The 15,809-nt window shown below is 41.0% G+C and overlaps 1 protein-coding gene across 2 annotated transcripts in view; it reads left to right on the plus strand.

Annotated features, from left to right (window-relative positions):
* il2rga (interleukin 2 receptor, gamma a) overlaps window positions 1–14,948 on the plus strand; it is a gene marked incomplete at its 3' end in the record, with an annotated part of 21,852 nt that extends 6,904 nt beyond the window's left edge. For both annotated transcript variants that reach the window (XM_076262436.1, XM_076262435.1), the window contains 6 exon segments: window positions 3,002–3,092; window positions 9,488–9,660; window positions 10,306–10,445; window positions 11,178–11,334; window positions 14,494–14,602; window positions 14,864–14,948. In XM_076262436.1, coding sequence (XP_076118551.1) covers window positions 3,002–3,092; window positions 9,488–9,660; window positions 10,306–10,445; window positions 11,178–11,334; window positions 14,494–14,602; window positions 14,864–14,948 — 755 coding nt within the window.
* Window positions 14,949–15,809: the final 861 nt, after the last annotated feature.

The following is a 15,809-nucleotide window of genomic DNA, read 5'->3' on the forward strand; positions in this document are numbered from 1 at the left end:
AACACACACTATGCGCACACACACTCATTTACAAACACACACTATGCACACACACTCATTTACAAACACACACTATGCACACACACTCATTTACAAACACACACTATGCACACACACACTCATTTACAAACACACACTATGCGCACACACACTCATTTACAAACACACACTATGCACACACACTCATTTACAAACACACACTATGCACACACACTCATTTACAAACACACACTATGCACACACACACTCATTTACAAACACACACTATGCACACACAGTCATTTACAAACACACACTATGCACACACACTCATTTACAAACACACACTATGCACACACACTCATTTACAAACACACACTATGCACACACACACTCATTTACAAACACACACTATGCGCACACACACTCATTTACAAACACACACTATGCACACACACTCATTTACAAACACACACTATGCACACACACACTCATTTACAAACACACACTATGCACACACACTCATTTACAAACACACACTATGCACACACACACTCATTTACAAACACACACTATGCGCACACACACACATTTACAAACACACACTATGCACACACACTCATTTACAAACACACACTATGCACACACACACTCATTTACAAACACACACTATGCACACACACACTCATTTACAAACACACACTATGCACACACACACTCATTTACAAACACACACTATGCACACACACACTCATTTACAAACACACACTATGCACACACACACTCATTTACAAACACACACTATGCACACACACACTCATTTACAAACACACACTATGCACACACACTCATTTACAAACGGTGAAAACAAGAACATAACAACAAGAACCTTATTTAACATTTGTTTAGTTAAGGCATAACTTGGATGATTATAACAACGCATAACTATCCAAAAATGTTTTATCACCAAGTGAACTGTCCACGTATGTGACAGGCCAGCAGTAGGCTATGGCTGATTGTTTTCTGTGCTAACGTTACCAGTTAGCCATGAGTAGCCTATTTGTCTGACTATGTAGCATTCAGTAGCCTACACTAACCTTACCATCTTGTTTTGGAATATGCATTTTTGGAGCTGGTCTTCCTGCTTTGATAAACATTCATCATATATCAGTGTATTCGCAGTGTATTTGAATGTATAAAAGATTTGAGATTGTCCTCTGATTCCATTGTACAGTTTATTTCACGAGCAAACAACAAACAAGCTTTCCGTTCAACATAAGATTCGTAGACTGCAGATGACGTTCTTGAACCGTTGCCGCTAAAAACAGCACCCCCTATCGCAATTGAAAATTACTGTACGGAGGAGCTTCCTCCCTTGGCCATTGAAAACGACGTGATTCACGAGCGGCTGGGGTCCGAGGCGTTTATAATGGACTTCAATGAGGGGCTTGAGGAGGAAGCTCCTCCATACAGTAATTTTCAATAGCGATAGGGGGTGCTGTTGGCATTTTGACCTAGGGGAACGGTTTTGTTCATTCAAAGTGTTAAAAATAGTAATATTAACAGTAATTTATCAGATTAGTAATTCACTTTATATATTTTTTATTTTTCTTTGAAATTTTAGGGAGGGTGTTCCTCCCTTTCCTCAATGAAGTAGCCTCCTCTGCTATGCACACACACTCATTTACAAACACACACTATGCACACACTCATTTACAAACACACACTATGCACACACTCATTTACAAACACACACTATGCACACACAGTCATTTACAAACACACACTATGCACACACACACTCATTTACAAACACACACTATGCACACACAGTCATTTACAAACACACACTATGCACAAACACACTCATTTACAAACACACACTATGCACACACACACTCATTTACAAACACACACGATGCACACACACACTCATTTACAAACACACACTATGCACACACACTCATTTACAAACACACACTATGCACACACACACTCATTTACAAACACACACTATGCACACACACTCATTTACAAACAAACACTATGCACACACACACTCATTTACAAACACACACTATGCACAAACACACTCATTTACAAACACACACTATGCACACACACACTCATTTACAAACACACACTATGCACACACACACTCATTTACAAACACACACTATGCACACACACTTATTTACAAACACACACTATGCACACACACACTCATTTACAAACACACACTATGCACACACACTCATTTACAAACACACACTATGCACACACACACTCATTTACAAACACACACTATGCACACACACACTCATTTACAAACACACACTATGCACACACACTCATTTACAAACACACACTATGCACACACACACTCATTTACAAACACACACTATGCACACACACACACTCATTTACAAACACACACTATGCACACACACTCATTTACAAACACACACTATGCACACACACACTCATTTACAAACACACACTGCACACACACACTCATTTACAAACACAAAAGTAGGGGATGGAGAAGTAGACGGAGACCAATTGACAAATTGTGCAGGACTGGGCGGAGTCATATTTTGTACCGCTCCTCGGTACATCTAGTTTAGCCTCTCATTTACTCATTTTAAGAGTTTTTTGGTCAAACCCTGTTACCCTGGACCTATTTATGTTAATATAATGTCTTATATTACTACATTACTCTATTATTATAGTTTTTGAAACTGTAATCTCTTACACTACAGTAGTTACTCGGGAAAGTCCTAAAATTACAGTAATACATTATTAGTAATAGAACTGAAAATAAAGTTCTCATTTAATAACAGATGTCTAAATGCTGTTCATCTGTTGATGAAGACTAGTGGTAGTGTGTCTGGATTAATAAACATTTATAGCTGTGCTGTGTTCTTTTTAGAAATAGGTTATACTGAGATAAACTGGGCCCAATCTAACAGTAACACTCTCTCTCTCTCTCTCTGTGTGTGTGTGTGTTTTCACATATCAGAGGTGAGCTGCTATGTTGTGAACCTGGACTACATAAACTGCACATGGAACCAACTCAAAGCTCCTGATCTCAGCTACACCCTCTTCGCAAAGTAAGAGTTGTCAACATGATGTGTGCATGTAGCTGCATGTTCACACCTTTGTGTATGAGTGTGTGTGTGTATGAGTGTGTGTGTGTTTGCGTGGGTGTGTGTGTTCTTGTTACTACTATATTAGAAGCACTTTTCAGAAAGGATGTGAAACAGTTATTTGTTGAGGATGCACATCTGTATGCATCTGCTGTGTGTGAGTATTTGTGTGTGGATGCCTCAAACATAAACGGGTCAAGTAAATAATAGTACATTTTAACATCTAGAGAGATCTCTCTCTGTCTGTGTGTGTGTGCATGTGTGTGTGTTTGTGTGCATGGGCGTGGGCGTGGGCGTGGGCGTGCGTGGGCGTGCGTGTGCGTGTGCGTGTGCATGTTTGCGTGTGCGTGTGTGTGTGTGTGCGCGTGTGTGTGTGTGGTCTGACTGATTTCAAACTTGGCAGGTGTCTTGCTAAGGGCACGAGTAAGTGGAGTGCAGTGCGGAGCTTCACATTGTTTGGATATGAAATGCAAAAACACTTTCTATGAAGGTCACTGTTATAATAAGTTATGCATACTGTACATTCATAACACTGATGTGCTGATGCATTTTGCTCAGTGATTTCAAATGATGGAATAATATCTTATGATGATTTTTAATGTGACATACTGTAGCTTGTCTTTGCTTGCTTTAAGCAAAGTGTAAAAATGTGCACTAATATTCTCATGCTTGTTTATAAACAATTATGGTCGCATTATAAGGTGTTATGAAGGTATGTAGACAGTGTTTCCAAGATATCATTATATAGCCTATTATATTGTTATATTGCCTATTATATTGTTATATAGCCTATTATATCATTATAGCCTATCGTAATATAGACTATTTTCTTAAAAGCACACATTGGCTCTTATTGCTCTAGCCTCTGTAGCCCCTCCTCCTGTCACACAGCGCAGCACTGAATCAGTGCACACGGGTAGAAAGTCATACAAGTGCTATGTCGAGAAGCCTAAGATGTTTACAGTACATGTGTAATATGTAGGCCTACGAAAGACAACATTAAATCATGTCTGACCTCAACAATATAAAGACTGCCTCTGGATGCGGTTTGCTTTCATAAAATGATTCGGTTTTTGCAACATGACTACCAATGCGGATGCAGTGCCTATTCAAAATGACGTACAAAATGATACATCCATAAACTGCCACTAGATGTTGTCTTTGGACTTTGAATAAACAAACGTCAATTTTAACTACTACGTATACGTCCAGAATTCAAGGACGGTGTCAGAGTGGCAGAGCGTGACGTCACTTATTCCAGAGACTGTTCTTGGCAAGTCACACTTCATATGACATTTCATATGACAATTAACTATTCCACAAAATGATGTTTGTTTTCTTTATCATCAAGTTCTTCAATTAGGCTAAACATAGCCATGATTCAAAACAGCAGTTACTGTTAGGCCTATATCATTTTGATCTGTAAAAAAGGTTAAATGCTTAAATTATTCTTACATGTTTATTATAAGTATTACTGGACTGTTTTTCTACAGGAATATGCATGTTTTGAATATACTTACAGTTTTTTGCCTATTGCTTACACACTTTTTGCAGAATTTGCCTCATTATGTCAAAATTCTACACACAGCCAAATACAGTTTTTCTCGATTGTTTACACACATTTTCTGAAAGCATGCCTCATACTCTGAGAACTCTACACACAAATCAAAAAACACACACACACAACGGGCAAAACCCCTCAATTCTCCTGCAAAATGAAACTCTGAAAGATTAAGGGTCTGGCCACGAATAATGTAATAGCCCAACTCGAGGGGCGACATCAAGCATGCAATTGGATAACACTATACGACCAATGTTAACTGACTGATTCCGGACTTTGGCGCAATTGGATAACACTACGACTGTCATCTGTTTAGCTCGCCTCTGGCCCACCTATATCAGAAACACAGATATGATTGGTTCCCAGCGATGCAAGGGGCAAAAGTTACGTGCATCATTACTCATTGCCAGAGTCTCTCACTGAGCAAATGCTTCCGCGAGAACTCTGGATTCCCAGGGTAGCAAAACCCCTCAGTTCTCCTGCAAAATGAAACTTTACATTCAAAACAATGTTATTTCTTCTCAAAATGGTGTTTTGTTTTCAAATGACACACACAAACCATCATATGAATAGACATTTATAAGAACCAATTGAACACTGATGTGCTCAATGTAAAACACTATGATGAATGGAAAACACTTCTTCTCCTTTCATCATAATGACTTAGGCCTTTTTTGTTCAGTGTTACACTTAATACAGACAGAACATAAATAAGTGTGGTTTAACATATTTGAGAATATTGTTTTTATACTCAGAACACACAAATACACTGTAACAATTATATTTATAATTGATTTATTTTTCCCACCAAATCAATGTACACAGTATACATCCCAACCAACATAAAATTGCACATAAAGTGGTCTACATACAAAACAACAGAAGAATGTAGGCTGCTGTATACAGTTAGAATACAAAAAATAAAAACAAATCTGCATCCTCTCTTCAGTTTAGGTCTGGCCACAACACCTCATCCACATTACAAGCATTATGCTAAAGCTCTGATTGCTAATTGTGAAACTGTGTGACAGGTGTTTGCCCATATGATGAGTCAGTGTGCATAGTAGGGCAATTAACATTAGAATTTGATGGCAGTGTGTTCCTTGTGAAAACAAGAGATTTTCTTCATGAAAATTGTGCCAAATGCAAAGAATTGTGTGTAGTGTTATGAAAAAAGTGTGTTTCGGAACAATTTGAGTGTAAAGCAGGAATTGTGCTTATAGTTTAGCAGAATTGGTTCAGGGGGTTGGTGCATGAGTTACATATTGTGGTCATTGTGTCTCAAGTATCAGTTTTTGTGTGTAAACAATTGAGAAAAACTGTAAGACATAGCCCTTCACATCTATGCCAAAACTAACTGCAATCAAAACTCAACAATCCTCCTGTAATTATCGCAAAAAAACCATACACATGTGCACCATTTGAATTAGCCTACTCTTTCAAATCAACACACTGATGTGTTGTATGTAAAACACTGCAGTCTTTGTGTTTCTATTTTTATTGTCATTTTCTCAAACTCAAAAGTAGAATTTCTGCAGTAATCAGCTGCCATTTTTTGCAACAGATGTTTTTACAAAAAAACAAACATTCTTAGAAATATAAAGAAAAATAGAATCACAGTTATCAATGCAATCCTCTAAACAAATAAATAATGCAGCAATAACACAAAAGTAAAAAGAAAAAAAAAAACAATTACTGGAGAAATTGCTATTATTTTCTTGTATTTGTGTGTGTGTGTGTGTGTGTGTTTGTGTGTGTGGTGGGGGTGGGGGATGGGGATTATGGATCCTGCCTTCTGTTCAGATCTGGCCACAAGTCCTCGTCGACATCGCAGGTGATGTTCTCGCTAGGCAACAGGGAACATATCACCTTGTGTGTGCTATATCCACTCTTGAGCCTTGATCTGACCCCACCTCAATTTCTCTGCATGCCCCTTGCATCGCTTGCAAAAGAGGCAGGTATGTGGTTGGTGGTCAAATAATTATATGATAGGTTTTAGAAATGGGAAGTAAAGGGGCAAATACAGAACTGTAAACAGGTACTCAATGTAAAAGTACACACTTGAACTGGTACACAATAACTTACCTGAAGTCTATTTGTAGTGCTAAGCCTCAGACTGATTGGTGTTCAGTTTTCTCTGTAAGTGTTTTCAGGTATGAGTGTGGGTATTACCAATTACCAGATGTGCTTGCTTTTTGTGTGGAAGTGTTTTCCCAATGATAACAGGAGATTTCCTTTTTGAACAAAGTGTCCAATGTAAGAAACCGTGTGTAGTGTTTTTGCAATAAGTGTGCAAAAATGTGCAAAGCAGAACATGTGTTTAAGCAGTGGTTACACAGTGTTTTGTTTGGAAAAAATAGTTTTTAGTGTGTAAGCAATGGGCGAACACTGTAATTGCCTACCAGTAGGGCTATCAGTCCATGAGCACTAGAAGACATTGTTTTGATTTAACTCAATGAAATAAAAGAGCTCTTCTTAATATTTTATATTGTTGGTTGGTTTTATACTGTTGCCAATGAAAAGTTGTCCTACACCGTGGGTCTCCAACACGTTGCTCTCAAGCTACCAGTTGCTTGTCTTCCCCTTCTCAGCTTGCCAGAGGCTGAAACAGTACTTCATTTAAACACAATTGTTGCCGCAAGTCATTCCAGCCTACAAATTTAATTTAACTCAATTTAGGCTACTTGGCTATACAGTTTTCATTACAGCACAGCGTACGTTCAGTGAATGAATGAAAGCAGATGCTTTGTCTCGCAATAAACAATGGGTGGAAATCCCAACACTCTTTCAACTACATGAAACTTAATAGTGAACCATCAAATACCCCCCAGATTTTAGTGCTGATTAGTCCCAACATTTAGCAATATAATCAAACACTCCAAAAGTAAATTAAATCCCAAACCAAACCGAAAATCTTCTGCCTACCAGTATGCCGGTTACACGAAGCGTTGAACAGTGTTGGCCAATTTAAAGGTGCGATTTGTAGGATTGTTACCGAACGTTCTGTAGGCCAAAAACAAAACACTGGTGAACGTTCTCAAGACTACCAGACGCGAGTCTCTTCTGGGTTGCCAGATGTAATGAAGACTTAGCTAACGTTAGTTGACCTGCAGCTGCTTTAACGTTTCTCCAACCATGACCCAGCTACACATTACGGAAACAGTGAAAACAAAAAATACCTCTCTAACCAACGTAATATATTTAGCTGAAGTTAGCGATGCAGATGAAGTTTAGCCTAGGCTACCTGTCGTGGAGAAATATGGCCAGCTCTGCGTCAGACTTGATATTCTTCGTTTGACGAAGACGTCACCATCTCAGGAAGCTCCTCCGATGTCCACTTAATTTGTTTCTTGTTTTAATTTTGGAAATTTGCCTGCCTCTCGTAGGCGTTCATGACTACAACTGAGAGCTGTTGACAGTTGGCTAATTTGGCAACCCAAATAGGAGGACGCGCTAGCCCATTATTAATATGCTATTCTAGAATTAATCGTTCAAAACATAAACGAAGATACCAAGAGATTCCGCCCCGTTTTCATGGGTTTTACAGGGTTTTACAGGTTATAGCAATGTTGTCAAATAAGCCATTACTTCAATTCATCGTGTTTCCTTACTCTCTGACAACATATGGTGATCATTTTTGGAGTGGTTACAGTTTATTTTCCATTATTTCCTACATACTGGACCTTTAAGAGTAGCATTTTACTTTATTTCTAACAGTGTTGGTCCACTTTAAGAGTAGCCTTTTACTTTATTATTAACAGTGTTGACACACTTTAAGAGTAGCCTTTTACTTTATTTCTAACAGTGTTGGTCCCCTTTAAGAGTAGCCTTTTACTTTATTTCTAAGAATACAATTCTACAACAGAAGCCTAATAAGAAATAAAGGCCTGGCTCGAATACAAGCCTGCCCCAAATAAAGGCTTGTGCTTTGCGCAGCCTAAGTAAATAAAAGACCCAGGCCACAATTTGAGGATTTGCGGTATGTCTGTGTGTGTAAGAGAGAGAGGAAGATGGAGAGAGAGAAAGAGAGAGAGAGAATCTACATTACATCTGTGTTGATATTATAGATGACATAATAATATTCATGCGTGAGGTGTGGTGTTGTGTGGTGTGGTGTTTTGTGGTATGGTGTGTGGTGTTATGTGGTGTGGTGTGGTGTTGTGTGTGGTGTTGTGTGGTGTGGTGTTTTGTGTGGTGTTGTGTGGTGTCGTGTGGTGTTTTGTGTGGTGTGGTGTGGTGTGGTGTTTTGTGTGGTGTTGTGTGGTGTGGTGTGGTGTTGTGTGGTGTGGTGTTGTGTGGTGTGGTGTGGTGTTGTGTGTTGTGTGTGGTGTTGTGTGTGGTGTTGTGTGTGGTGTGGTGCTTTGTGTGGCTTTTGTGTGGTGTGGTGTGGTGTTTTGTGTGGTGTTGTGTGTGGTGTTGTGTGGTGTTTTGTGTGGTGTTGTGTGGTGTTGTGTGGTGTGGTGTGTGGTGTGGTGTTGTGTGTTGTGTGTGGTGTTGTGTGTGGTGTGGTGTTTTGTGTGGTGTTTTGTGTGGTGTTGTGTGTTGTGTGTGGTGTTGTGTGGTGTCGTGTGGTGCTTTGTGTGGTGTGGTGTTGTGTGGTGTCGTGTTTTGTGTGGTGTTGTGTGGTGTGGTGTGTGATGTTGTGCAGTGCGGTTCGTTGTGTTGTTTTGTGTTGTGTTGTGTGGTGTGGTGAGGTGAGGTGTGGTGTTGTGTGATGTGGTGTGGTGCGGTGTGGTGTGGTGTGTGTTGTCGGGTGTGAGATGTTGTGTTGGTGTGATGTTTGTATTGTGTGACTCAGTTATACAGGTTATGCTCTGGTGGAGTGTCCTCAGTACCTGGTGGGGGATAAGGGCCTGAGGGTGGGCTGCAGATTGCCCTATTCCGAGCCTGAGCGCTTCCAAACGCTTGAGACGTCACTGAGACGGTCAGGAAACCTTTCAATCCACAAGCAACACAAACTCAAGGACACAGGTACACACACATGTGCCCAAACACACACACACACACACACACACACACACACGCACACACACACACACACACACACACACACACACACACACACACACACACACACACACACACACACACACACACACACACATGGTTTTATTTCAGTTAGCCTAATAGCTGATTTGATTTGTACTGAGAAATGGTTTTATGCAAAGTACCTTATTCCAAAGGTATGGTGAATGTGATGATGTGTGGCTATTTTAATTCCAAAGGCCAAGTGAACTTTATCAGGATGCATAGTATCCTGGATCCATGCAATAACTAGCCTTTAAAAATAAAAATCTGCCTGCCTCTATGGGAATTTAACATATGGGTGTGTATATTTATGCCCCCAGTATTTTAAGGAAGAACATTTATTTATTTACGATACATTATTCATTCACAAAGACAATTGATGTCCTTATAGGTTGGATTTTCCCTCATATTTTTAATTAAAGCATTAAGATCAATTTCCAAAAGATGATTTTTTTATTCCTCTTTTTAGTCAACTTTAGCATGGGTGTCTAAACTTATGAGCACTTATGAACTGTACATTCAGACACACATTACTTTCCAAATGAATTGTGGTCAGTTTCATCCCTTGAATCTTGTTATTGTCCGCAGTAAAACTGAACCCCCCCACCAACTTGGAGCTGCGGTGGAGGCAGAAGGCTCTCTCACTAAGCTGGGACGTCTGCGCCGGCTACAAGCGTTTCGAATGCATTGAGAGCAGGGTTCAGTATGGCCTCAACGACAAGTGGCTGGTAGGAGACAAACACATACATGCAAACACACACACACACATACAAATACACACACACACACACATATAAATAAACACACACACACACATACAAATACACACACACACACATACAAATACACACACACACACACAAATACACACACACACACACACACACACACACGCACACACACACACACACACACATACAGTGCAACCAGAACGTTTTCAGACCCTTTCAAGTATTCCACATTTTGTTATTTTTCAGACAAAATTTTTTCTCATTAATCTACACACAATACTCCAACACCACAAAAAAGCAGGTGTTTGCAGTGTTTCGCAAATTTATAAAAAATAAAAGAATGAAATATATACCATTTACATAAGTATTCAGACCCTTTGTTATGACGCTTGCAATTGAGCTCTGGTGCCTCCTACTTCTATCAATGGTCCTTGAGATGCTTCTACAACTTGACTGGAGTCCACCTGTGCCTAAATGAATTCACTGGACATTAGTAGGAAAGGCACAACACACATCTCTATATAAGGTCTCACAGTTGATGGTGTATGTCAGAGTGAAAACCAAGCCACAAGGGTCGAGAAGATTATGTCTGAAACATAACAAAATGTGGAAAACGTGAAAGGGTCTGAAAACTTTCCGGTTGCACTGTACATACACAGTTAAGACAGACAGACAGACAGACAGACACACAGTAACCATCATCCCCATCATCCTGCTCTCTTTGCAAAGAGCCCCACTAAGCTGAGTCCTGGAGAGAAGTCTTTCCTCATGGAGTACCCCTCCAACAGCAGTCAGCACACGTTCCGCGTGCAGGTGCGCATTTACGGCTGTGGCGAGTCTGAATGGAGCGAGTGGAGCCCTGTGGTGGTGTGGGGGAATCGCACAGGTGAGTCAAGTCAAGTCAAGTCAAGTCAAGTTTATTTATATAGCGCATTTCATACACAGAGGTCATTCAGTGTGCTTTACATAAACAAAACCAAACAATAATAACAAATAAAAACATAGAAGGGTAATATAGTCAAAGAATAGTTCAAAAGGTATCAGGCCCCAGCTGTGGCGCAACTGGCTGGGGCATCTGCACCATATGCCGGCGACCCGGGTTCGATTCCCCTCCCGTGGTCCTCTCTGGATCCCACCCCAACTCTCTCTCCCACTCGCTTCCTGTCACTCTCCACTGTCCTATCATTAAAGGCATAAAAAGCCCCAAAATATATATATTTTTTTTTATATATATATATATATATATATATATATATATATATAAAAAGATCATCATTAAAAGAAAACATAAAACACAAGGTAAAATCATTTAAAAATAAAGAATAATTAGGTGAGGTGGCACCCTCCTGCCCCCCCTTCTCTCTCTCTCTCTCTCTGTGTTCACTCTGTTGTCTTCATGTGTTGTCTCTGTTGAGTCTTCTGTCTTCATGTACAGTACCACTCTTTGAATCTCATATTTGTCCATGTTTCTCTAGCTGTTTATTTGTCAAGCACTTTAGATAGGAAGATATATAACTGTATTACTGTAATCCCCCCAGAGGGGAAATTACACTCTTTTCTCACGTATTTTAACTTTTTTCCCGCTGTCTTACCATTTTAATATTTTCCCGTATTTTATTACTTTCATAACATCAGCCTGCCACCGGACCTGTCAGTCTCTGTGCTGCTGTGCTGTTGCTACCCCCTTGCTCCTCCAGTGAAACAGATGTTTTCAAAGCATTGTTTTGCATGCTTGAAGGCGACCTTGGCGTGGTTTAAGTGAGAACAGGATTTGACACCAATCTGTAAGCAAAGTCCCGTTAGACCTAGTGTAACCTGCGTGGTCTCAGCCCTGCACATACCCGAACCTGCAAACAGCAGCATCTCGGATCGGAAGTAGCTTACTAGCAATCGAGCTAAACGCCCAGGCTGCTAGCTTTCTTGCCAGCACTGCCCTTAAGGTGTCGGGAGGGAGGTTTTACCAACGTACGTACTGCACAGCTACGGACCAGCTGGCTACCGCTACACAGTTAGCTAGTGCAGCAGTTTTGTAGTCTGAATTCTTGCTGATAGCAGACGGATAGCAACAGAAAGATGAAAACACACAACAATAAATATACAATATATCTCTCTCTGTCTCGTTTGCTATCTCTCTCTATCTTTCTCTCTATCTCCTTTTTCTCTGTTTCACTATCTCTCTTCTTTTACTAATTCTCTCTTACTCTCCGTTTCACTTACTAACTCTCCGTTTCAAACTATCTCTCTTTCCATTTCACTAACTATCTCTCTCCATTTCACTATCTCTCTCTCGGTTTCACTAATTATCTCTCTTTTTTACCATCTCTCTCTCCGTTTCACTATCTCTCTTTTTCTCTATCTCGCTCGCTCCGTTTAACTATCTCTCTCTGTTTCAAACTCTCTCTCTCTCCGTTTCACTATCTCTCTTTTTCTCTATCTCGCTCGCTCCGTTTAACTAACTATCTCTCTCTCTGTTTCAAACTCTCTCTCTCTCTCTGTTTCACTATCTCTCCATTTCACTAACTGTCTATTCATTTCACTAACTATCTCTCTCTCTCTCAAGGGTGCGTTTTTCAGTGTGTGCTTCACCTCACTGTGTGTTCACTGTGTGCTGAATGTTTTTCACTAATTCACGGATTGGGATAAATGCAGAGACCCTCACAGGATCAAAAGAGTACACTTATACTATACTTACTTGGTGTTTCTAGAAAGGGTAGTTTTAACTCTCAATCGCAAACAAGGACACAAAATTTGGTCGTTTGAACTACTGCCCCTGGGCAGTTGCACTTGTGTCGTTCCTTGGTAGTTCCGGTTGGTGATGTTTTCAGTGTTCGGAGCGCCTAACCAAAGGTCACAAACGCCTAACCAAAAATGACGAGGTTGTTTATGACTCAATGATTGATCTATGCTGTAGCTTAATTTTCATTCAGAGACTGACTCCCCTATTGGACTCATTCTTACTATTTATGTTCATTTGTGTGTTGACTTGCTTTTGATAGCCTAGCCCTAGTGTTATAACCTTCACAGACTCTTTAGGGCAGCACATAATAATGTAGTGGCTAAAGCAGGTGACTTGTTGTCCGAACGTTGTAAGTTCTATTCTCTTATGAAGTGAGATTGTCCTCTTGCTTCTGACTATGTGCACGTGAACTAGTGTGATATGTAGAAATACCAAATAAAGCAGTGCAACTATATTTGAAACAATTGTGTTTGACTGATGGTCTCTCGATGTAGAGTAACTATATGCATAAATATTTAGGGTCAAAACCTATTGTTGTGTCTCGTAGGCCTACTGTTACTCAGAAGTGAAAAGGAGAGAGAGGATGCGAACTCTGGTTGTGCGCGCAGAGTGCCAATGTGCTGCCGTTAAGCCACGAGACAGACAATAGAATTGTCTTGAATTTCCCAAGGGATCAATAAAGTATATCTATCTATCTATCTATCTATCTATCTATCTAATAACACTTGCGATACTCTGAAATTTGTCTAGGCTATTTTTAACATAGATATTTAACACAAATAATGACACATATTTCGGCTTAAGTAAACTGTTTTATATGTTCCGCTGTGAATGTGTCTGATCCTTTACCTGTCTCTGCTTGTCTCCCTCTCTCTGTTTCACTACCTGTCTCTCTCTCTCTCTCTGTTTCACTACCTGTCTCTCTCTCTCTCTCTGTTTCACTACCTGTCTCTCTCTCTCTCTGTTTCACTACCTGTCTCTCTCTCTCTGTTTCACTACCTGTCTCTCTCTCTCTCTGTTTCACTACCTGTCTCTCTCTCTCTCTGTTTCACTACCTGTCTCTCTCTCTCTGTTTCACTACCTGTCTCTCTCTCTCTCTGTTTCACTACCTGTCTCTCTCTCTCTGTTTCACTACCTGTCTCTCTCTCTCTCTGTTTCACTACCTGTCTCTCTCTGTTTCACTACCTGTCTCTCTCTCTCTGTTTCACTACCTGTCTCTCTCTCTCTCTGTTTCACTACCTGTCTCTCTCTCTCTCTGTTTCACTACCTGTCTCTTTCTCTCTGTTTCACTACCTGTCTCTCTCTCAGATAGCAAGCGTGCGCCCCCTGCTATGTCATGGGTGTCTCTGATGATGTACATGTCTGTAGCTGCAGTGATCCTCATCCTGCTCACATGCCTGTTAGTCCACAATGAGAGGTACGTTTGTGTGTGTGTGTGTGTGTGACTGAGTGACTGAGAGTGTGTGTGAGTGAGAGAGAGAGTGAGAGAGAGAGAGAGAGAGAGAGAGAGAGAGTGTGTGTATGTGTACGTACTGTATGTGTGTCTAGACTGTTACCGAATGAATGAATGAATGAATGATGTGTGTTGATAATGACCGGTGTGTGTGTGTGTGTGTGTGTGTGTGTGTGTGTGTGTGTGTGTGTGTGTGTGTGTGTGTGTGTGTGTTTGCTCCTCTAGACTGCGGGTCACCCTCATCCCTGTGGTACCCAACCCTGGGAAGAACTTGACTGAACTCATGGACACGTACAACGGAAACGTGGAGGTCAGTGACCCTCCTTTGGGCATCGTCCATTCAACTCCATCCTCACACTGTGATAGGCTACATGCTGACTCATGACTCCACCCTTACACTGTGATAGCCTACACTCTGACTCCACCCTCACACTGTGAAAGGCTACACACTGACTCCACCCTCACACTGTGATAGGCTACACACTGACTCCACCCTCACACTGTGATAGGCTACACACTGAGTCCTGACTCCACCCTCACACTGTGATAGGCTACACACTGACTCCTGACTCCACCCTCACACTGTGATAGGCTACACACTGAGTCCTGACTCCACCCTTATACTGTGATAGGCTACACACTGAGTCCTGACTCCACCCTCACACTGTGATAGGCTACACACTGACTCCACCCTCACATTGTGATAGGCTACACTCTGACTCCACCCTCACACTGTGATAGGCTACACACTGACTCCTGACTCCACCCTCACACTGTGATAGGCTACACACTGAGTCCTGACTCCACCCTCACACTGTGATAGGCTACACACTGACTCCACCCTCACATTGTGATAGGCTACACACTGACTCCACCCTCACACTGTGATAGGCTACACACTGACTCCTGACTCCACCCTCACGCTGTGATAGGCTTCACACTGACTCCTGACTCCACCCTCACATTGTGATAGGCTACACACTGACTCCACCCTCACACTGTGTTGTGCTACACACTGACTGATTACTAAAAACTCTGTGTTCCTAATGCTAAGTCATCTTTCAGACCGGAAAGGTTCTGCTGATGCATTTACATGCATACATTTATAACACACAGCGTTGGGGCAGCCGTGGCCTACTGGTTAGCGCTCCGGACTTGTAACCGGAGGGTT

Source organism: Alosa pseudoharengus, unplaced genomic scaffold (genome assembly GCF_046254945.1).
Source record: "Alosa pseudoharengus isolate Yale_2024_CS ecotype anadromous, Long Island Sound unplaced genomic scaffold, YU_APseudo_1.1 YU_APseudo_1.1_scf_28, whole genome shotgun sequence".
Lineage (NCBI taxonomy): Eukaryota > Metazoa > Chordata > Actinopteri > Clupeiformes > Clupeidae > Alosa > Alosa pseudoharengus.